Source organism: Lagopus muta, chromosome 1, assembly GCF_023343835.1.
Source record: "Lagopus muta isolate bLagMut1 chromosome 1, bLagMut1 primary, whole genome shotgun sequence".
Taxonomy (NCBI): domain Eukaryota; kingdom Metazoa; phylum Chordata; class Aves; order Galliformes; family Phasianidae; genus Lagopus; species Lagopus muta.
The window spans coordinates 69,122,378-69,147,238 of record NC_064433.1 but is presented as its reverse complement, the minus strand read 5'-3'; the positions used below and the strand labels follow the sequence as shown (position 1 = coordinate 69,147,238).

The following is a 24,861-nucleotide window of genomic DNA, read 5'->3' as shown; positions in this document are numbered from 1 at the left end:
TATTTTAGGAAAAAAACCTCACTAACTAGACACAGTCATTGCCTGAAATGCTACCTGGGCCATGTGTATGGCCTAGTCCTCAGTGCAGCATCCCCATCTTACCCACGGTGACTATCAGGTGCCTGAGCGAAATAAAATCCCAGCAGTAAAATCCTCCTAGTCACTTTCAGGATATCAGTTCTGTCACTTCCAAAGTACCAAGCCTCTCCTGCTTCCTCCAGCTCTGATATTACCTTCAACAAGCTTAGAGCAGTCTCACATGTTCTGGTGACACTTCAGAGTGGACAGCCAGCCTGAGTGCTACAACCACGCAGAAGTTGTGCAGTGCTCTAAGAACAGCTCTGAGACCTGTGTTGTGCTTCCCTTCCCCCTGCTATTCATATAGACCAAGGGGAGGAAAAATCTAAAAGTAGCTGTGCTGCAATGCTGTGAGCTCTCATCCCCTAAAGAAGGAATGCAGCCTTCTGTAGGGTTTTTGTCACCTCTAAAAGTCTGCAGCAGATCACTGTTGCCTAACAAAACCTGCCCCAAAATAGAAGAGAACAGGCAATTTTTGAACAGCCCACTAATAAAAAACCAGGAGGTTCAGAGGGTTGTTTGCACTGCATGCCAAGTTGAAATTCCCAAAGTTGAAATGATAACCCCCAAAAAGTGTCTAAACAAGAAGAGCGTGGGAGAGATGAGGCCAATTTCAAGGTCAAATTTGGGATACCACTGAAGAAAAGCTTGCAGCAAACCAAGACGAGGAAAAAATGCTATGTATTTTTTGTGTGTAATATGTATAACATATTTCTAATATGGCAGCTAAGACACATTCTTTGTGCAACACAATCGTGTGTTCAAGTAAGTACCTTAAACTTTTAGGGCAAGTGTTATTAAAATCAGTCAAAAGCCTAAATCACTTAAATGGGGACATCATCAAGACTTTAATTTCCTTGGAAGCTGTTACATTTTTATTATTGACAATTTGAGCTCATGGAACCCATTCTCAGCCCCTTTGAAGTTGCACTGATTTGATTGTTTTTGCTTTCTTACAGCTGCTCACTCCAGAGAAACCAAATAGCAATCCAGCAGATTTTTATAAATGTTTTCTAATTATTATTGTTTCCTATAAATGTGTTTCCTCATTTCAGTGTATAAATAGCAAACTGATTATTTACAGCACTTTCTCCTGCTGAGCACTAGCCTATCTGTCAGAGAGGTGAAACAAATAACTGAGCTATGACTTGTAATAATAAAACCTATGCATCATTTTTCTTTCTCTAGGAAAAAAAAAAATAAATCTAGTTTCTGCACATTTGCCATTTTTGGCATGATTCTTTTCTCTTGAAGAGAATTCCCAGCACATGAAAGAGGACCTCAGGATAAAGCGTATTTTAAAATAGAGTAGAAAATTCACTGAAAGTCACATGCAAAGCTTTGTTCTGTTTTTCCAACACCTGAGAAAGTTGGAATGCATATTTTCACAACATTGTACAAGGTGGAAAATACTGTTCAGCTTACTGGACCTAAGGTGACAAAAAATAATAGGGGCATTACCTCAGCTAATGTAAATCAGAACAGCCCAGAGGTCAATGAAATTACACCTCTATCTTCCCTTCCTGTCAAATAATCTGCATTTTTCTTGCCCCGTTCAGGATGGTGTGATGAGCAGCTGTGCTCTATGATGGACAATGTAAACTGCTTTTAGAGGTCAGGCATTTTGAAATGAGAGATCTCGTATGCTTTTTGCTTAAGAGAGAAAGACAAAACAGAACATTTCAGTGTACAGTATAGTCTTCTGTAACTGATTCGCATATCTGAATCACTGTTGCAACAATATGTTAGATTCAAGAGGGATCTATTTCAGTAAACACAATAGCTAGAGAGAATGAGTACTCTTCACTACAGAATATGTGATCAGTTACTGCAGTGCCATACATTCAATGATTCATTTTTAGACTGTGGACAGTTATCACAAAAGACCTCTACACATTGTTCTGAAGTGCCATTAAGTATTCTTGGTTGATAATCTCTCTCTCTCTCCTCTTCCTCTCCTTTTCATTTTTTCCCTGCTGAGACATGCCGAGATCCAGTTTTGAATGCATTCTTGCTCCGTGGTCATGCATGCCCAGCATGCGCAAGCAGAAAGATTATGTCCAAAAGAAAAGCACCCTGAAATGTTTACGATAACAATTTAACAAGCAAAAGCTGTACAGTTGTTGCAGTTTTGTGCATTTTCCTCTGCCTTATCTTTCCATCTATGGCACTAAATACAAAAACAAAGCTTTCCCTGTCTCCCCACAAATGATACTTAATTTTAAATTTTAAAACCAATCAGAGAAAACAGAACAATGTCAACAGCTAGTCAAGGTCAGCTCTGTGTTCCGTGCTGGAGCTCAGCTGTAACCATCCTTGATTACAGAGGCAATAGGGTGCAGCAACAGAGGTTCATAGGAGCTTGCTGAATGTACAGCAGAAGACGATGATTCAGCTTGGCTCACAGTCAGTTATTTATTCTTTATACATTTTGCAAATTTAGGATCCTTTATTTGTGCACTTGAGCTGTATTTTTCTCAACACCACAAGTAGAGGGTGCCCCATTTTTTCCCTTGCCTTTTTAAACACAAAATTTTACAAATGGCTTTTACTGAAAAACCCTATTTACACAATACACAAGTAGTGAGGATGTATTCTGAATAGCTAGTTCCTGCTGCTCTGCACTTTTTGTGTGAAGATAGCCAGGCAGAATGAACACAAAGCTAGTCCTGCTTTACGACCACGACACATGAGCTTTCTTTGAAATGTCTGGATTTATAAAATTTACAGCTACTGGTGAGCAACAAAGTAATTTTCATAGCACTGCATGCTATCCTTAGGAAGTTAGGAGTGACTACAAACTACAACATTATAGCAGAGGGTGCATCCCTGTACACTTGCCCTTTTCTAACCCTGCTCCTTGCTAGCCTCCGCTATTACCCTCTATTGGAGACAGAATGTGAGGCTTGATAGACCTTTAAACTGACTCATCATGGTTCTTTATCTGCGTGCTCCCTCTGCACATGAGAAGCTTGAGTTAGCTAAAGCACATAATTTACAATAAGCACACAAAGTATTTTACCAACTGATTCTTAAGTGCTTGTCAAAATGAGGCACGGTTTCCCACTAAATTATGTCTGAAAAATCAAGTGTGGGCAAAACTTTCTCAGAAGGAGTGTTCTGCCCAATATGCCCATTAAGATGTACATTAGTTTCAGTTGTGTTATTTTACATTTTCAAGAGAATCACACTGCTTTCAACATGAGAGCTAATATTTAAATGTGTTCTGGGCCACTGGAACAGGCAGAATTTGGCACCCAGGAAAACCAGGCTGGAGGCCAAAAATATCTTGGAAAGACATTCAGCCAAGCCAACTGGGCAAGTCTGCTCTGTACACATAGGCATAAAGAATTAATTCAGGAGAGCACCCCCTTTTTTTTTTTTTCTTTTTTTCTTTTTTTGTCTCCTATGCTTCAGAGAAATCCTATTGCCACTTCTTGATGCCTTTACTAAGCTCATTTATTATGAGTTTAAGAACTACAGTACCTCCCATGTAGACTTCAGGAGAACTTGGTACCAGATTCAAGTTCCAATTGTGAAGACCAAACAACAGTGTCCTCATAGGAGCTCACAATGATACAGGCTTCAAATTCATGTCTCTGAGCAACAAGTTACACACTTAAATTCCAAAGATCTAAGTTGAAATAAAATTGGGTTAAGATCTTTGCTGAATCACAGTGTGAACAGCTGGCATGGGATAAGAAATTTCTGTGACTCAGTCCAGAACAGATCCCCGATCTACTGAATCTCTCTCATATCTTTACTGTCTTGCTCTCCTAGGTAAGATTCAAACATACCATGTAGGAATACTTCTAGGTTTCAGAGAATCAGTGGCATCAATCATAACAAACATTTCCCTTTAAAAATAGTTGTTCTCATTAAGTCCACTCCTGCACAAGATCCTGGGTTCCTTCACAGGTTTCTGTTAATAGGCATTTGGAAAATTGGGACCACAGGCAGGTAACTATGTAATCTATCTTCCTTTCTGCATCTATAGCATGTGTTTGATCTGTGCCTACAGAAAGAGCATTGTGTATGCTTCAAGCAGTAAAAACAGTGATTTGACTGTTCAAACTCCTCTCTGCACATGATTCAGAGCTCCTCTTTAGCTTCATTTATTTCATTGCACCATACAACAGCAGCACCTTGACTCACAGAAAAGCTCTTTTAAATAAACTATAATTTCTAAAGCTCCCTCTATTATTCTACACCTATAATAACCAAAGTACATAAAAACTAGTACACACAAATTTTTGAAACAACCCGAAAATGTCTGAAGCAGCTATCTGAAATTATGAGACACAAATTAAATGCCTACGAGTGTGCCGCTATAAAGTTTTCATACACACATGATTGGAATGACCAAAAATTCTTTCTACCTATACTCTTCATGAGTAATATGGTGGCTGCTAACTGTGGTCCAGACAACAGCATTGCCTGATTTTTTACAGAAGAACATTCAAAAAGATATGGGTTTTTCTACTTTCCATATCCAGAAGTCATTGGGATATCACTGTCAAACATCTGATCAAAATTAGGCTATCTAGGAGGCTTTGGATAATCTCACTCACCATCTTTTAACTGCCTAATTAAAGATCATCATTCCAAAGGTGCTGAAACAAATGAAACTTCAGGCTTATGAGTCTTAATATTTCTTTTCTTACATTACAGAAAAAGAAGTCTGCAAGAAATAGTCCTTTAATGGCAATAACTTTCTCTCAATAGCATCACTGATAATACTGTTTCCACTTGACAGTACTGAAACACATGGCAAACAGCACACATATTCCCATAAACCCATACAAAATAAAATCTGGGTCATTCTGCATCCTTTTCAGCAAACAGAAAGAGCCTCACCTAGGAGAAGGCTTCAAACCTGTATCTTTGCTAAATACATGGGAGATTACAGAAATTTTGCCATTACAGACTATAGAACTCATAAAAGGAGAGGGAACAAGTAAAAGCAATTGATTCACCAAGAGAATACTTTTTTTCTGGTTCAGATTTTAGAAGCTCTCAACACATATCATTCTCTTTCCTCCATTAGCTTTACCTTCTTCATAAATATGGCATATATTAATTCATTTATTTCTTATTTTGAAGTCATAGAGGATTGTCATCCTTTTTATATTCAGGAATGCTGAGGCATGTGAGACACTGTCTCCTGTGAGAGCTTAGATAGAACTTATTGGAATTCCAGGATGGACTGGAAGCAAGAAACTGCATGCCCTGATGCCAGTAAGCAGTCCCACTTTTACAACAGGAGCAGCAGCATAAAACATTGCCCTTGTTAATGACCCAATGGAGTCTACCTAAAAGATATCTTCTGAATTAAGGAAGTGACTTACTCATGTCTCAAGTGTTAGGCTGGATTCTAAAAAGGTATCATAAAAGTTAATGCCATAGCAGCTCTTATACGATAGATACTGATTGTTCTAATATCAGGCCTTCCACAGAGGACTAATGTTTAACATTTAGCAGGGGAAAATTATATTTTATATCTCATTTATAGCTGAATCATTAGCACCAGATAAGCAGACTTGGGGGGTGGGAGGAAATCCCAATGTCCATGGATCAGACAGAATAAATTGTTTCTTTTTGAATACGAACATTTGCCAGCTGCTTTTGAAGAAGAAGCCATGGCAAGATAGCTTTCCATGTCTTTGACAGAAATTACTTAGTTGGTAGCTAGAAGAAGATTTTGCAGTTTTCACTGCTGTTGTTACTTTTCAGGTGTCTACATTTCTTTGCTTTTTTGGTTTTGTTTGCTTCTGTGTTTTGTTCTAGCTGTTTTTAGCAAAATCGCCTTTTGAAAGTATATTGCTATCCCATTCCTTGTGTTAAGTAAATCATTTTTTTTATACCAGATACTGTGCTGTAATTTACATAAACAGCTGTGAGGGCCCTTCTGTAAGAGTGATTGTATTCATTTCATAGAGCTCTGATAAGAACAATACTTGGGCAACAAAGCAACAACTTATCAATTTATAAAGGCTAAAACATCCATTTTAGATTTTTGCAGCCATTTTTGACTCTGAAGCTTTGCTATCCACAAGTTATCCATCAGTAACTCCAAAACATTTTCCTATCTGCCAGCAACCACCAGCAACAGGTGAGCTTGGGACTGTCATTTATGGGCAAATTTCTGTCCATGGAGAGAAAAATTGTGCAGCAGTAGTAGCACTAACTACCCCAAAGATACTATAAGCATGAAGACCAGGCAGAGGGATTGTAAGACCTGTCCCAAATTGATAAATATTACTGCCTAACCCTGTAGATTTATGGCTTTCAAAGGGAATGAGAAACTAAACATATACTAAAAAAAAAAATGTCTGCAGACTTTGTGTCTAGTGAACCTGCATATTACAGAAAGCTGCAGGATATAGAAATCTTCTTTTTCAGAAATCTAATAGCTTACTATTGCAGGCTGACTCCAAATTGCTGGGTAGGTAGAGGTGGTCTTGGTGGAGGAACCTTGACCACAGGTGGCAGTTTTCCCTTGTGTTTCCCCCGAAGATTTTCATCATGTCTGTAAAAATCAAAAAGTCACTGATTTTCTATGCATCACAGCTGACAAGTTACATATATGAACAGCAGCTACCAGTGTTGATGCTGATCACCTGACAACAGTGTATACGCTGTGGGTCTTACAGAATTTACATTTACTATAATTTAAGCAATAGGGAAATTTTTAGGAGATATTTGCTAAAGAATTCTTAAGCAAGACAAAAAAGAGCTTTCTTTATTTTTATTTTATGCTGTAGCCAATGGAGTACAGGAATAAATGTGTCCAAAAAATAGGAACACTCTATAATTTAAAAGAAAATTCAAGCCTCTTTGCTACTCAGAATACAAATCTTCTCTCTTTTGCAACCTTGCAATCTAATTTATAACCTCAGAGCTCTAAGGTATTTTCAGTTATTCCCTATTTACTCAGAAGATGTGTAAAAACCCACCTGGTGTCAGTAACAGTCATAATCAAAGCTTCCAGTTACTTTCATTCAGCAGTGACATAAAATCATTTCCTGTCAGTATATCAAGGCATTTCCATGTAAAGAGCAGTGTTGAAAAGACTGTTATTGATACTAATATTGGCACTTGATAATCCCAGCCCGATGTACTTCTTAATCTTTCCCTCTCCATTACTCCTCCGTAGCACACATACAAGCACCACGTTAAAGTAATTGATCTGCTAACAATAGACATATCCATAAAATTCAAAATCAATTAACTCTTTGCTGACTGTGATAGCTCTTCATAAATGGAAGTCACTTGATCCATTACAATATGCAAGCAAAGAGGTCAGGATTGTATTTTTGCTGATGACATTATCCAGTACCCATAAGTAGTAGCAACACATGGATTTTGTTAACGCTCACATTGAGGCTGCAATTATATGAAGAAAATGTTCCACAACTAAGATGTAGAGGTTTCAGACCTGTAGAAAACTGCATAGGGTTCTCCTGTGTACACGTGACACACTCTACCACGTCTTACATGACAATGCAGATTTCAGAATTAGATCCAGTCAAGCACAGAAGGTAAATTAAACTTTCAGTCACTGAAGAAATAGGATTAGATTCTGCTTGGAATACAGTGAATGTAACACAAGCGTACCTGAAAAAATGTGAGACAAAGTATTTGAAACTTGACACATACCGGATGACTTCTTGAGGAATATTAAGCTGGTCATATTTGAGATGTTCTCTCAGGTCACTTAAATAGTTCAAGTAGGTGACTTTTTTCCCAAACTTATGGCTAAAAAAAAATTGGAAAGAAAAAAAGTACAAAAATCAGCATGGGAGAAGCATTTATGAAGGCTTTAGTTTCCATTACAAAAATGTAAGTGCTGATGCAACTCAAAATTAGACTGTAATTGAAGCAGCAGGAGACATGAGATGTATTTCATTTTGTATGATCAAACATATACAGTGCATGCCTGAGAGTCTGATTTGAATAAAAATAACTGACTTTCGTCTGAATGTTTTTTGATTTGCATAGATATGAAAAACACTGCTTTAAAAGCCACTGAAAAACAGCTTTCACACAGCATTAGAAAGCTCACTAAAATAATTGTTAACTCTGGAGAAAATGTTGCATGCCCAACACAACGGTTGTGTTATTTAGATATTTGTTCCTACCAAGACATGAAATAATGGGACTACAGACACAAACCATTAAGCATTAAATGACAGGCAAGATTTTCAAAGAACGGATAATGTACATCCTTGAAGTGCAGGGCCATCAGATTTATCTGTTTTGAAAAGAGCTGGATAGCTTCTGAACAATAAAGCTCTCTTGATGAGCTGAACAGAACAGATTTTCCAAATTTGGTGCGAGAAGGAAGGCAAGTTAGGTTTTGAGTTTCAGTTACGTACAGTCCAAAATAATGTCATATTTTTCTGGGATACAAAGTGTCTGTCCTGTAATGAATTGTCAATACAAGCAGTAGGTGTTCATGATGAAAACTGTGCCTCGCTGCATGTTACTTTGATATCTGAACTAGAGAAAAATTCTCTCGCAGTAATGAATTTATCACTGAATTGTCAAACACGCATACGCACGCTCCCTCTAGTGGGCGATGACACAAATGCAAGTCACTTGGGCATTTTAGAAGCTCTCAAGTGGAAAGTGCAAAATTTTGCCATCAGACGAGTGTTTTTATTACTGATAGATATTAGCCCACTGTGCAGAACTTCAGATTTTTCAGCTTGTCTTTTTTCCAAGTCTTTTTTTTTTTTTTTCTGGTCTCTGATTTCAACATCATACATAAGCCATGGGCTTACAAAGAATTCTCCGTAATTGACTTTTCAGAGTTAATTCATTCCTTCAATTATTTTGTCATAATAAATAGCATTATAATCATTGCTATTATTATTATTACCAGTGCACCGATTTATTTCTGTTGGTCACTTTTTTTTTTTTTTTTTTTCTTTTTAACAAGGAGCAGAGTGCTATCAGATTAGACTCAAAACAAGTATCCAGGTAAGCAGTACTAAAAGTCAAGCACAACATGAATTGCTCATTGCTATGAAAACAGGGCATTAAGAAGGACAAGATGATCGTGTATCTAAGATGACAAATGCTGGTTTCAATTTTCTGTGCTGGATATGAATGCTTAAATTTATCAGGAGCACCCATTTTTACATCCAAAGTAAATAACGATTTAAATGCCAGCATTTAATAGTAATAATAGTGTTCCAAGAAAGAAAAAGGTATTTATCTTATCTATGAAACATCATAAGATCCAGGGAAAATGAATGCTTGAAGAGATAACCATGTATATGTACTTTTGTCAAGAATTAGCAGCAGTGTTTATCCACCTGTAGCCCCACTGAGAGCATTAAGACCAAAGGGACACTGAAAATTTGAGGTGCAAGGAGGGTTATAAATACATTCAAACCCTGGAGCCAGCACTGATTCCACACCACAGTGTGATCAGCAGCTGAATACTCCCAGGCAATAGCTGTCCTTCACTACTCTACTTCTTCCTTTAGCCACACAATGCCTGGCTTAACAACTTGGCCTGAAGCTGACTTCTCAGCACCCCACAAATCATTCTCAACTGCCTCTTAGAAAGAAGTTGGCTGTGCCTGAGTCATCTTAGAACAAATCATGACTACTTGTTTGTTGTGTTCCCGGTTTTTTGTTGTTGTTGTTTGTTTGTTTTTATTTTTATTTCTATTTTGTTTGTTTTTCCAAAACCTTTTGGATAACTCCTCATAGCCATCCTACAGCAAATCAGGAATAAAAAATATCCATACAGTTCCTGAAGTTGAATCAGCTACTGCACCTCCTGCTTCTGTCACAGTTTTGTCACCGCTGGTCTGTGTCCTGGATTACAGACATTTCATGAATGATGTATTACAGAATGGTTCTAGCTGCATTTTTTTTTAATTTCACATGCTTCTTGCATGTTCTGACCTGTCTAAAAGTTAACCTTTACAATTAATTAATTTGTTACCCAGTCAGAAAGTGCAAGTTAGCATAACGTACATTAGGAGCTGATTCACTATGGCTTCTAGGGATAAATTGTTTTATTCTTTCAACTCTAAGGACATTTATAATCTGCAACATGTTGGAATTACTTTGAAAGCAGCAGAAGTTCAGGAGCAAAAACTTAAAGTCCAACCAACTTAGTGCTTGTCAGAATCCATCCATCATTGCTGGTTCCTTGTAGCTATCATTAATTTTTACAGTGAAAAGGAAAAGAATCGACTGGTAAAATATACCCACCATTATACTGTCTATCTCAAATTCTTATGAGCACTTCAGGGCTTATTCATTAACTTTGAACACACTAGTATTATCAGTCCAATTCATCTCAGCACTCGAGATCAGACCAAAGGTTAGCCATTTATTACCTGCTTTACCATACCACCTAGAAACTCCAGTCATGGACTTAGTTTTTTTCGTGCTAAGTGCTGTTAAACAGAACAAAAAAGTCATTCATGCCCACAGAATAACTATGTTTTGAAGGACTATTTACTTTAACACACCACTGAACCCTTTATTAATTAAGACTTCATAATCTTAGAAAGAAAATACCCTCTACCCTGTTACACATACTCAAGCTTAAGCTCATCTTTCGTATTAGTTCAAGCCAGTTTAAATGGGTGTTGAGCTGTTACTTGATATATTTTACCTCAAGCTTTTTAAAAGCAACCTGTAAGAGAACAAATCATCTTTAAACTAGACAGGAAAATTGCCAAGTACCTTATAAGAGGTTTAAAAATATTCCACAGAATTTTTATGAAGTTGGTTGGATGTACAACATAGAGTGCTTTGAGGTTTTTCTTATACCTAAGAAAAAAAAAAAGAAATTGTTAAGAAAATTTTTGAATATCATAGACTGTAGAAATGAGTAGGTGCAACTGAATGGAAGGTATTATTACAGGAATATCATACAGTGTTTTATTCAAGTACATTAAAAAGGCTTAATTCAGGAGAAATTCAACATAAAATGACTTTTTTATTAAAAAAAAAAAAAGGTTACTTTTGATGATACAACAGTATTCCAAGATAACTATTTTAATCCTCACCAAAGTCTTCTGTCTTAAGGGCTTAATATCTGGAGGGTAGGGGGAAAATTACGAGATGAAGCAACTTGAAAAAGAACTGAGCGGAGAAGGAAGTCTTAAAAATGGATTCCCTCCATTTCTCTTTATTTTCTCCATAAAAGAGCTTCATACAGGAGGAAATTTATATATTTTCAGCTGTAAAATTTAGACCTAATCTTCTTTCTCGCTACTTTTATCTTGTTTTTGTAGTCATTACTAAAGTTGAAGCCAATTATGCATTGTTTTATATCAGATGGTCCTCTTTGTTTAAAACAAAAACATTCTCCATTACAGCACTGCTTGATTCCATGTTGTCATATAATGGTACATAAACAATAGATTCTAGCAGGCTAAAACTGAAATGGAAACTAGGCACCACAGGAACATGTTGATCTTACTCAACCTTACTGCAAAATGAAACTGAGAAAACCCACAATCAAGTATCTCTTTCTATTCTACACATAAACTGTTGCTTAGGGCTTTGCAAAGTTTGCTTCAAAGCTGGAGAATCCTCCCCAGTGCTGACCATTCATTCTTATGGGAAAAAAAATAAATAAATAATAAAAAAAAATAGTCATTAACTCTCAAGAAAAACCTTTATGTAACAGGTTATTGTAAGAGGGAAAAGAGGATCAATTTAGCAGTTAAAATAGTTCAATAGTTGAAACAGTTTTTCCTTTTGGGTTTTAAATGGGCCCATGTATGTCTGTGCTGTTTTTACATAGCCAGTATTACATACAAGCAGATAACTATCCTCCTGCACAACAGGCACTGCTGTAAACTCGAATTCAGTGATAAAAACTAAAAAGCAACACAACTGAGCTGCTTTACTGAAATAAGTCTGTTTTGCATCTCAAAGTAGAAAGCATAAGCCTGTATTTATGTAGAAGTTTACATACTTCATATTTTCTTGAACTACAACTGAATGCCCACAAGACTACACTGGACTTCTGCCATAAACCTTAAAACCAAGAACTACTACCTTGAAATTATTCCAGTTGAACATTTCCTTTCATGATACTAGCTAATTACAATCTTCCTCTATATCTTTTCTCTCACCCTCAAAATACACAAATGGAACAGGTCTGAAAGGTACTGTATTTGTGTTGTGTTTTTCTTTTTTTTCTCTCTGGCTAGTACAGCTAAACATAAATGCTGGACTGTAAATACCGCTGTGAGCTTCTCGGTGACTGCATGCATGAACTTCAGCTGTGAATAAAATGATGGGTGTGAGGTTGCCAACTTTCTAAAGCTACCTGGAACTATCTGCTCCTCTTTGGTTCTCTCGCATTCTGGGACAGAGTGAAAATGGAGAAAACAGATTTCTGGTGTAATTGTGTTCTTGAGATATATGCAGGAGAGAAGGCAACAAAACTGAGGAAGATATAGTCCCTCTTACTGCCTCTTCCTATACAGCTGCTGTAAATTAGGCTTGGAATTGTCTCAGAAGGAAAATAATATGATAGGGTACGCTTCCAATTCCACAGAGTGGTTTATTTCCAGGAACTGTCAAAGCACAGCAAAAAACACTATTATAGCCCAAACCTTTCACCGAAGACAAAATATAGGAGATCCTTTGCCATTTTTTCTTCCTTACCCTGTCTCACAAACAATAAATGCATTATAGCAAACATATTCAGAATCCTACTATCAAAAATAAGCTTTCTCGATCTGTTGCCGAACCAATATCAATTTCTCATTAAAGCACTTAGATATTTCAAATGACAGCTCATCTCTGCAGCTCGGATGGCTGCTGTTTTCTTGCATAGTGGGTTTTAGAGTTACAGGATGCTATTGGGTGAGATTCAAAAGACTGAGCTCTGGCACTAGATAACCAAATTTTGCATATTTGAATTTCCATTTTCAAAGCAGGCTGGTACACAGATGTGTTAAATGCTTGTGTATTTATATTGCAGTTTAATCTAGAAATACACATTAACCTCTTTCACAGTGTCTTTTTGGAGATTTGCTTCTTGATCCAGCTCCCAGATTGGAAAAATCAGGCACATATGATTCATCCCCCAACACGCACACACAGGCACATCTACAGTTCCACTTTGGGAAAAAGCCATTTATGAATGCTTCCACTTCCAGATCTGTTGCCCTTTTTTGGCCAACTCAAAAAACAAGTAAAACAACTTGAAAACAAGTAAAATAACTTGTGAACAAGTAAAAGCCTAACTGATTTCAACAGGAACTTCCAGCTCTATTGACAAGTGCTTGTTTTCAAAGAATAAACTTTAGAACTCAGTTTCCTCTATTGAAAAGCTATCTACCTAGGAGCTCTGGCCTAGTCAACAACACATCCACTCACCCAAAATGTAAGTCAGTAGCAGTCATTGATACTTCAAAGGACTGACAGGGGTCATTTCTGCACTTTACATATAACAAAAAATGAATATTACAAGTATTTTGAGAAACTGCCTGTTAGGATGTCCTATTTCATATACAACCTAGCCTTCAGAAGATTTAAGGTTAAAAAAAAACCTGTGAGATTATCAAGAATGACGGCTAGTAAGGTGTCACAAGCTTCTTGTGCACAGAAAGATGATGGCTTACGTCTTGCTACCAAGTCTTTGAATAACTTTGGATAATCATTTCAGCACCTAAGACACTAAGTAGTGCACAGAGACATTTATAAGAGAACCAACAGACTGAGGTCATTACAAGAATTTGCAATGGTAAAATTAACTCAACCATTAGCTACAGACATTTTACACACACACACAAACCGAATATTCCGGAGACATACTTCCTGTCAAATTCTTTGTAGGCTGTTTGTAACCATTTCAGTGATGGTTTATTCAGACTCTTCAGGCCGTAGTGAAAGTAGACAACTGTATAATCATTCTCTACGTACTGTTCCAGAGTATATTTTAAGTACCTGAAAAGATACCATTTTAGTTTTAAGACAGTGTATTGGATTTTAAAGCAGTAACTGAGAAAGTAAATGCACTGGTTTTGCACTGAATATTCATGACTGCAGATTCATGCTTTCCTCAATGTATTTATCAAACAAGTTCATCTTGTTTTAGAGGCAGCGTTACCAGTAATTCCACCACATTATGAACATATTTAGTTATAAAAACAATGGTACTCACAAATCACTAAAAGATAAAGACAATATATGACTGTGTTGCTCAGCAAATATTTTAAAGGATACATTTTAACTGGCAGCAACTTTTGTTTTGCTTTTTTCTTGCCTTTATCAACAATTAGCCAAATAAACATAGACATTTTGACCTTTCAAAATAATAAGGGATAAATCTTACTCTCAAATAAAAAGATTTTAAATTCTTGGAAAAATCCATTAACTCTAATTACTGCCAATTACAACTGGTTACTTTAAACTGTTTTCTTGAATGCACTTGCCTTTCTTTTGTTTGCTTTGCAAGGACTACATTTATAGATCATTTCCTTTAAAAGTAATTTGAAGAACTACACTAGTTATCCCATCTTGAAATAAAAGTATATGTTTTATAAGCAGATTTCAGTGCACTGATTCTTTTGTGGTATAGTGTAAGACACTTTTCCTTTTCTCCTACAATTGAGAGCACTGCATGGTCTATTACACAGCTCAGTGATTCAAATAAAGCAATGATGGAGGAGTACAATCTGGCCTCATCTCTTGCTGTGTCAGATTTCAACTTTCTCATGTCATTCTCAATGTTATCTTATTATTGTGTGACAGAGTCCCAGATATCGTTCTTCACTCATTCAAGTAAATGGACAGTTTCATGTGACACTTATTAGGCTGTGGCTACCTGAAAGTATCAAGGTCACGCTGACTATTCACCTATACAAAAGCATATAACTTCACTGCTATGCTGTACTCCCACAGTCTTACTGATCCACTTATTCATCTATGATACTGAGAACCTTAAGACTGCAGATAGTCTGGGACAAGGAATGCTATTGCTATTTACATAATACTGTTTTGATACCTGAATTGAGTATTAAATGGTATTACAATGGAATTACCATCAACAGTAATTCAAGACTTTCAAAAAGAGTGTAATCAAAATATAAATATATCTAAACATATATTCTGACATACAGAGAGCCTTATGTTTTATTTTACAGCATGCAAATTCCTTGGCACATTGCCTACAGAAAGCCTGTACTTCTAAAAATAATTGAGGGAGCTTTGAAGGAATAAAATAACCAATATTTTTGTACAATCAACTGCTTGTTACAAGGTGAGATATAAGAGATTTAAACAATAGTATTGTACTTGATGTAGGTCATCTTATAAAAGAGGAAAAACAGTAACATAAATAACAAAATGTTATTGCTAGGTGATTAAGGAAATGAAATATAGCAAATTAAGGCAAACTCGTCATTCATGAGAACATACGTACACAGTGCTAAAATACTAGAATTCCTCTTTCACTGGTCTTCATCATAAATTCTTTGTTTTAAAATATCAGAATTCGTCAATAAAATCAAAACACCGATTTAATTTCAGTACACAGTGAATTACTTTCTCTAGTCAAGATTCCAGGTGAAGAAACCGACAGTTTCATCCACATCTCATTGACTTAATATTAACACTAGTAAGTACATCATTTTTCCATTTCACTCACTGCCTCCTGCTTCTCCCTCTCTGAAAACTCATTCATCTGGAAACAAGCTAAAAGAGGTTCACATATAAATGCGACTCTGTGAATGTAAAGCAGTCCACACAGGAGATTGAGAGAAACTTACTCCAGCAATCTGGTGTGATTGAGCTGGTGGGAGGGGGGCATACGGCAGCAACTGAAGGTAATCACCTTTCTTCCAGAATTGTCATCACCTAGTGAACAAAACAGTTAGTGAATACAACACTCATTTACTCATGCAGTGGGACCTCAGTGATCTGAGGCAGCAGCTTGTATTTTCTGGTATTTGGGGTAATCTTTGTATTTCTCATCTTTACACAAAACACACTGTGAAACTGCACAAGCAAATCACATGTTGCCTACAGAAATAAATTTGGCAACCATGGCAGTAAAATGATGCAACTGCTGGACAACTGAGGCAAATTAAGCTGAGAAAGACCTATTCAAAGTGTAGCTGATAGTGTGCAGCTCCTGAAAAGGAATGACTAAATCCTCCTGCAGAATTTAACCATGGAAGAAACCATGTCTTTCTGGAGTAGTTGCAGAAACAATGTTTTTAAACTTGTCATCCCTTATTTGCTGCTCCACAACAAAACAATTTAGACATCTGTTCTGTCAAACACTGAAGTCAGATTTTTATTTTACCAGCTTAAGCTTTCTTAGATATTTTTCCAAAAGCACCACTGCATTCAGATCTCATTAAAACACAAGACACAGGGCAAACACCTTTGCTTTTCATAACCTGAAGATCACCACGATTCCATCCCTTAATCCCTTCAGCAAAGCACGTACGGGGGCAGTTGAGTTCATTGCACTCATTGGCTCATGACACTTTCACCCACTGCTTGTAAGGACAAAGCTGGTGATGATGCCAGTGCCCACCCAATGCCCAACTTCCACTATCTGGAAACCCACACTCAGAAGATGATCATATTGAGGGTAACTGTACAGAAGACTGTGAGATGTTAAGATCTTAACATATAGGTAACTACTGGAATGAAAAAGCAGAGAAGTAAAAGGGGGAAAGTTAAAGATCTTACACGGTAACTCGACATATGAATCATATGAACATTTCTATGAAAACTGTAGGGTAGAGCAGCTTCAGCTGTTTGAATCAACATCAGTTCTATGAACTCGATAAGCTAAAGCTGATCAAATTACATCATCTGAATGAGAAAATATTTGCCAGCTTGGAAACATGTATTTTTGATGAAAAGCCTCCAACTATATAAAAATTCTCCCCTTTATTTTGCTTAGGAAAAATTGGCACCTAGCAGATTCCACATCAAGAAAAAAAACATTCTTGTGTTTGCTTTACTCAGTTTCTATCCCACATGTATACAGAGGTCGTGATGGTACACTGTTGTTTGTTTGGTTTTTTTTGTTTGTTTTAGTATGGGAAAAGGGATAGAAGAGACGAGATTAACTTCTAATAACTTTTCACTTATGAATGCTGACTGGGAGTCACCAGTTCCAAGCCTGTGTCATCACCAGGAACTGTACCCATAACTCTTCCTGATTTGTCAGGCTCCATCTTGAAAACCAGTTAATTTTTCCAGCTCTTGGTCCTACTGCTCACTGCTATGACAGTGTGTAACCTTCTTTCCTCAATTCTGGTCTAAAAGTGCTAGCAAGTCTGTACCAGCTTGTTCGTGTGACAATGATGTGATCCAGGTGGAACAGTTCTCCTCCTCCAGTACTGTTTACAACTCTGATGGAATCTCTAGGCAATAATCACTTCTCAGCCTGCATTTTACTGCTTATAAACATGTTAGATCTTCCATCTCTTTTAAAAATCTCCCTTCTCCAATTCCACTGTTTTCTACACTGATCCAGTCTGAGTGCCTCTTTCCTAAGCATGGGTGACAAGGATTAGATAATGAATTGCAGATGAACATCAAAAATAGGACTTACAGGTTTTCTAATAGTATCAACATCATCTTTACTGAAAACTGGGATGAAGTATTCAATTTAAATTGTCTACCTCACTCTGATTTCACAGATAATTTATCTCCTTTTTTTTTTCTTTATACAACCACAGAACCTTTTATTATTTACTTTAACAACCTTTAAAGGTTTAACTCAGCTTGACTTTTGGCAACTATCACTTTAGTCCTGTATTTCTTACTTCCAAAATAGGTAGTTTTCTCTACTGGCTGTTTCTTTTTTTTTCAACTTCTTTCAGGCTTACTACTTATGTTTGCTATCTTTCTTGAACATGCTTTTTCATCCACCATAGTTTGATGCCCCCTTGCCACATTAATAATAAATTCTGATTCCCATGTTAAATAAGGTGCTTGAGCGCCACTAAAGGAAGGTTATGCACAACAACATGACTATACATACTCAGGTAAGTGTGTATATTGTTCTTAAATAGGCAATAATTTCATTTCCTGAAGTTATTTAAAGTGTCTTATTTGACGTTCTCAGAGCACTTATAAAGGCATTATAATTTGAAAGGCATTAATATGAACAATGTACTAAAATTAAATTAAAGCATTAATAAAAAATTGTTCTCTAAATCATGACTTGTTTGTGGAAAAACTGCTGTGCTACAGTGCACTGTGGAATATTTTATTTGTTAGACAATCATTTTTATGAGCAAAATAAATCTAATAACGTTTCCAGTTAAATTACTAAATGAGTCACTAATTGTTACTGTTGGTTACATTCCACTGCCTGATTTAAAGGGCAGAATAAAATAACTACCTTTATAAAAGAAGTGTAAACAGATACACTTAGAACACATGTAAAGTATTCTAGTTCCAATAATCAGAAAACTGGGGTGCAATAGCTTTGCCAAAACTACCAGAAGAGTGGAGAACAGAACCTTGTTCTGCAATTCCATAGTGCTATACGGGCAACAGAAATGGTTAATGAGAACCTCAGCTCGACTAAAGGCTAAATAAAGCAGTGCCAGCTTCCCATTAATGATGACAGCTGATAAAAGGAAAGAGGGTGTTCTTTTTACACAGGCATCGATAATTCTTTGAAAAACATAAAAGTTTTTAAATGGCACATGAAGTGCTGATCTGTCAAGTAGGTCTGCCTAGGCCTCTACCAGAAGGGCTGTGACTGAGCACCCTGAAAAATTCCCATTGCTCCAGACCATTTGCTTCACACTTTGAAACACACTGAAGTCCAAAATTTTAAGGAAATAAGTTATGCCCAAACATGTGAAAGTGTAGTTTGAAGGGTGGGAGTATCAATTATCTACACACTTAACAAAGAGCATTACTTGAAGCATGTTGATTTTAAACCAGCATAGAGCAAGTATATAACCCACAAAACCTGTATTACCTTTGGAATTAAATAATTCAGAACTGAAGGATGTCTCTCTTTACAGAAGACAATGCAAAAAAAACCCCAAAACAAAACAAAATACCAAAAAACACAATTTCAGTTTTGTTCCTTGGTGATTTACTTTCAGGTAAAAAATGTAGTTTCATATTAACATATTTTATTCCACATTACTCAACAGCTTCAGATGACAACTTGTTCTATGCTTCCGTGTTCCTCTTCTTCTCCTTCTACACTGCTTTTGTGCTCTGGCAGTTCCACAAGCATTCCCAAAGACTGGGTTCCTAAACTGCTTGGGCACCTAAACTCCCCAGCCCACTCTCTCTGTGTTCATGCTCTCATCTTCTTCACACTGGCAAATCCTTTGGCTGAAATCCTTCTCTCGCAAAGAAAAAAAGTCTGAGAGATTTCCTTCACCTATGGGTGGAAGGGCACAGCCTCACTTGGTACTCAGTAGCCACATTCATAGGTAAAGTATGTAAATAGAAAGATGATGACAGCCTCAGCATTATCAGCTGTGCTCACTTCTGTAAACTCATTTCTGTCAAGCCAACCTCCTTCTCTACACCTCATGAGTAAAGAGGGGTGTGTGGAGTGCAGTGTCCAGAACAGGATTTATGCCCATTAAAATACAAAATGCTGGAATATTATTTGTGTATATTTCTCTGAAGCAGACATGATTCATACATCACTTCTGATATCAAACTTCGCAGTACCAAGGAAAAAAAAGAAGTTATGGTAAGAAACAAAGAAGAGCAAGTGGGAAAATGGATTCTTCTGCTTTTTAACTAAGAATTTGGATGGCACAGCACTTACTGCATCTTGCAAATGAAAAGTTTTTTCCTAATGATACAGCTTATTCCAATTTACAAATGAGAGATTTTGAATGCTATAATTTTTTAAGACTTTTTAAAGCCTTTCTTCTAATGATGCTAAACGTTACTATTTTATAAAAGATAAATATATTATTTCACTGAAGCTTGTCGTTATCACATGAAAGCATAGAATGATCCTATAGTGAACGGAACTTCTGCCTTTGTTTCATTGAGAGATGGGAGTAGGAGCTGGGTCAAAATCCAAGGGACTAGCCACTACAGTGAAAAGACTCACTCCCATATGCTTCTTTCTTAGAATTTAAGTTACTGAAAATAAGTCTAAACTTCATTTGCACTGTGTTAAACTTGTCTCAGCAAGTTTGAAGGTCCCTCCTGTTCTCCGTGACTTGGAGAAATCAGGGGCTACAAAAAAGCAATTACTGACATTCTGTGTTTTGCACTGGATGAGTGAATATGCCCACAACTAATGCTATGTAGGTCTCTGCCCATCCATAATGGCAAACTTCTTAGTCACAAAGAAGCACACAGCCCTGATAACACAGCTGAGTCTCAACACCAGCAGTAGAAGCTAATATCTTTGCATGTAGATATGAGTCTTCTTTTCTAGCACTGATTACCTTGGCCAATCATATGAAAATACATTACATTACAGTGGATATTTTAAGACTTGAACTTTAAAGTGGCCAAAATTTGTGATAATGAGCTGGCTGTTCTTCCACTATAATAGACATTAGATTCCCCAAGTAGGTAACGGGAGTGACACCAACTCTATGTGCCAAGAGTCAGCCTGTTTTGATTTCACACCATTTACTTTTTCATTCATTACTCAGTTCCCTTCCTGTTCACGCAGTAATTTAAGTACCAACTTTCTGTGAGAGGACTGCACCTGCGCTGCACCTGGTTCTGGAAAGTGCAAAAATTGTAATTAAAATCAAGTATATGTTCACACGATTTCTTAAAAAGAAGGAATTATAAGAAGTGAGTATTTCAGCGATTTCTTACATCAAGACGTTTGTACCTTCCCTTCAGAAAACAAAGATTACTCAGATTCCTTCATGGACTCTCTCTTCTCAGTTTTGGCTAAGAGAAATGCTTTGCCACAACACATTTTCTTCAGACCAGCTGAAAGTGAAGAGACAGCTTGCTTTGGTGTAATAAAACGTTTACATTTCTCTATGCTCTTCATTAAGTATGCAACATTTGTTGAAATACGGCTAAGTTAAAGCCATTCCTGAAGTCAACCACTAAGTTCAGGTATGCCTGGCTCAATCTCTGTATTTTCTCAGACTCAACATGAAACCTCCTCCATATTCCTCGATGAAATTAATTACGTTCTTCTTTTGAAAGTGACACTACTGCTTGCAGCCTGACATTCAAAAGCAAGAAATGCCATTAGGATCAATTCATTTCATTTTACATTCTGAAGAAAACAGTTGGAGAAAGAAACAACAGGAAAACTGTCTCCATGTGAAAAATTCAAATTCAATTCCTACCTGAAGGATTTGAACCCATGTTTCTAAAATGACAAGTCAAACGGTTAGGAAAGCTTCCTAAAGTGCAAAGCCAACATTAATGTTTGCTCTTGAGCTGCAAATAACTTACAGAGCCCTCAGTTTCCTTCTTGAAAACTGCCTACAGTCCTTCTTGAAAACTTGTAAGTCTTAGGTCTCTCCAGTCAGTTTCCTGTTTCCCACAAGAAGATGTAATTTATGAAATAACACCAAAGCTCCTGATTTCAGGAATATCTTTTGGAAATAAGACTGACTTTGTCCATTTTATTTTCTTTCAAGAATAAAAGCTTTAAACCTTCATCTTTATTTTGGCATTATAATTTACACAGACCCCTGTGAAAGGGTCTGCTCCTGGGGTATTGCAGGAAGTAGCAAAGCTGTCACTGAGATGGACTGAAAATTACAAAGATGTGTGACTTTCAGAAGAAACAGTTGTGAATTACATAATGAGACTAAGATACAAAAACTACATCATCACTGTTTCTTCCACAGTCTGATTGACATAACATTATTTTAATCATTTTCTAATGCACTGGTCAGAAATCATAAATGAATATGAATGGGAGCTTGAAGAGCATGGACAGAACTTCTCAAATAACCAATCTTTCAAATCCTTGAATATATCTGAAATCTTTAAATATAACTGGGAAAAAAACAATGAAAAGCTAAGGAAAATGTAGAATTAATAAGATGCTTTGCTTCTCTTAAGGAAAGCTTAATCAAACTCGTAGGGATATAACTGACAGTTAATAAAAGCACAGGAGTCAGACTCCTAAATCAACATATATTCAAAATAGGTACTACAAAAAGTTATCAATAATCATATTATAGAAACAACTTAGAAAGATCATATTTGCTTGTATGTCCCTTATTTTTGTTAAAAATAATCACAACCAAACACCAGTTTACTTTCTCTTTAGGCAACAGAAAAACAGGCTGAAATGTCTCCTTCAAAATGGAAATAATAAGAACAAGCATTGCAGCCTTGTTTCCATTTAAGTGTGTTAACCAGTAGCCAGCTGTACACTGCCATTAGTGAGATAAACTAGTATGTGATTAATAAAAAATAACTGAAGTTTACACCTTTTCTAAATGCTTCTTATTTTTATTTAATTGATTGCATTTCACACTGTATAAGCACAGTGCAGAAATCTTCTTTGCATATAGTCAAAGCTATTGTTATGAAAAGCATGTAGAAGTCAATTTATGAGAAGTGAAGAGGAATCATAGATTTTTTTTCTTTTAAATAAGTGTTGGAAATTAGATCATAGTAAGAGATGGGTAAATCACTGCAAATATTTTCACCTAAATTCTTTTTTCTTCTTCACTTCAAATAATAATCTCATTGTCTTTCAATCACAGAATCAAACCTGAAGGAGCAGCTTTCAGAATTCCTCTAAACCAAGCATTCAAAGTGCTGAAATTACACTTTGTCTTATTCACAGAGATTACTGAAAGCATTATAAACTAGGTACAAATCATTGTAAAGTGACTCATGTCAAAAGCATTGTTTGACCTTTTCTACGATGGGAAGGAGATCTGAAGAGCTCACCTTTTTCTCTCTTGAATGTAAATCCAGAAAGCATCCAAACCTGATTCCACTCATTAACAGTGGGGACAAGGAGGTCTCCTTTTGAGGAGGTGAAGTGTATCTTTGGATAGTATTTTACCTTCCCCATGTTATGCATTCATATGTTCCCATCTTGCACTCTACCATCAGAATTATTTCAAATGTGAACACACACCGCATTCTGAAGAACAGTTCCTGGCATGTGCTTCACATTTTAATCGCCCTGTAGGTTTGCAAAATCCCATCACATGTTTCTGACTGAAATGGCAGCTGAAGTCACTCTTTTCTATGCTTAGACAAAGGCTGGAGGACCCTTTTTTCCCTACAAAAGGCTACAGTAGTAAGGAGAAAATCAACATAGATAAACTAACACTTCATCCCAGGCTGATCTTGTGAATACTTCAGCAAATTTAGAATACAGCTAATGTTTTGATTGTGTTAGAAACAAACACTGGTATGGAGCAAGTTCCAAAAAGAATCAGTGGACACTTCCACTACCAGAAGGTCTCTAAAAACCACTGTAGTTTTCATTCCAGACTGCACTGAAGCACATTCCAGCTTTCTAATACAGGAATAAGGAGAGGGAATACACATTAAAGGAAAGCAAATGAGACTGTTTGGGAATGGGCAGGCTGATTATCACTCTGTTCCCGCCATGAGTACTCTGTTTCACCAGAAGTCAGGAAAAGATTAAAAACTGCTGTTCCAGTATATTTCACCGTCTAAATAGAAAATGAATGAGGTGGCGAATTTTGAGTTCTCCCACTGTTTTAGCTCTTCTGAGACAAATGGTAGTGTAAGTCTAAGACTATCAAAGATACCAGTTTGTATGCCATAGTAATTAGTAAACTTTACTTATTTTCTTTTCAAAATCAGTAGGGTGTGTCTCATTGGTGATTTAGGCTGAGCACAATAAGACTGCCAACTTGTCCTCTTTTCCTCCAGCACACTGGGACAGAAAAGAGCTGTTTCAAAATATAGACCCAGGCTTAGGCTCATCATCTGGCAGCTGCAAAAATCACAGTGATTACTCCAAGCACAATAATCACACAAGGACCCTTTAGAATTAACACTAGCTAAACCAAATGCCAAGCGCTTCTAACTTCCAGGGCAGCTTTGAGTGAATGAACAGCAAGGACAAGAAACAAACATTTACTAAATAATCATGCATTTTAACTAAGGTTGAAGAAGTAAATAAATATAGGGCAAATCATGATTCAATCTTGTGTATCATAGCAGGAGAAAAAAGTCTTGAAGAGATCTCTTTTAAAACATAATCATATAGAAATGCCTAATACAGCAGATGGGAGAGGTTCTTAGATGGACAGTTACAGTAACTGGTGCATCAAGTGTGTCTGTTAACACATCTATTTCACACTCTGTCAATTTGATTTCAGTGACTTCATTACTAACTTTCATACTAGTATTTCCTTCATTCCCAAATTTGTGCCTCAGTGAGAAACATCCCACTGGATTAGTAGGTAGCAGCTACTGAGTTGCAAGGATGTGAATCTGTTGTTCCCTTGTTTATGGACTTTAATCTTACGCTGCAGAGTTAGTTTTGATGAAGGTAAAATATAATTATTATCCTGTGTATAGCTAGCTTCAAGAAGAGATACTAGTATGAGTAAAACTATCCTATAATGAGAAGTAATTTACAATGTTTTTCACAAGCCTATTCAATCAAACCTCTTCTGAGGACTGGTTTTTCTGAAGTTTATATTCACCTGAATGGCATACTGTATATGGATCAAATTCAGGAAGGTAAATACATATAACCAGAGTTCACCATTTTCCAGAAAAATCAAAACCTAGGCTAAAAGAGTGCACGATAGAACACAATTTTAGACTTCATTAGGATGCATGATATTAAATATTGTTGTTTACATCTTACTGTATAACTTC

At 36.6% G+C, this 24,861-nt stretch overlaps 1 protein-coding gene across 4 annotated transcripts in view; it reads right to left on the bottom strand.

Annotated features, from left to right (window-relative positions):
* The window catches only part of ARHGAP8 (Rho GTPase activating protein 8), a 77,246-nt gene that overhangs the window by 27,372 nt on the left and 25,013 nt on the right, over positions 1–24,861 (bottom strand). For all 4 annotated transcript variants that reach the window (XM_048933960.1, XM_048933961.1, XM_048933962.1 and 1 more), the window contains exons 4-8: positions 15,846–15,933; positions 13,891–14,022; positions 10,795–10,881; positions 7,738–7,836; positions 6,497–6,607 (exon numbers count right to left, since the gene is read on the bottom strand). In XM_048933960.1, the coding sequence (XP_048789917.1) occupies positions 6,497–6,607; positions 7,738–7,836; positions 10,795–10,881; positions 13,891–14,022; positions 15,846–15,933 (517 nt within the window). The remainder of the gene's footprint in view (positions 1–6,496; positions 6,608–7,737; positions 7,837–10,794; positions 10,882–13,890; positions 14,023–15,845; positions 15,934–24,861) is intronic.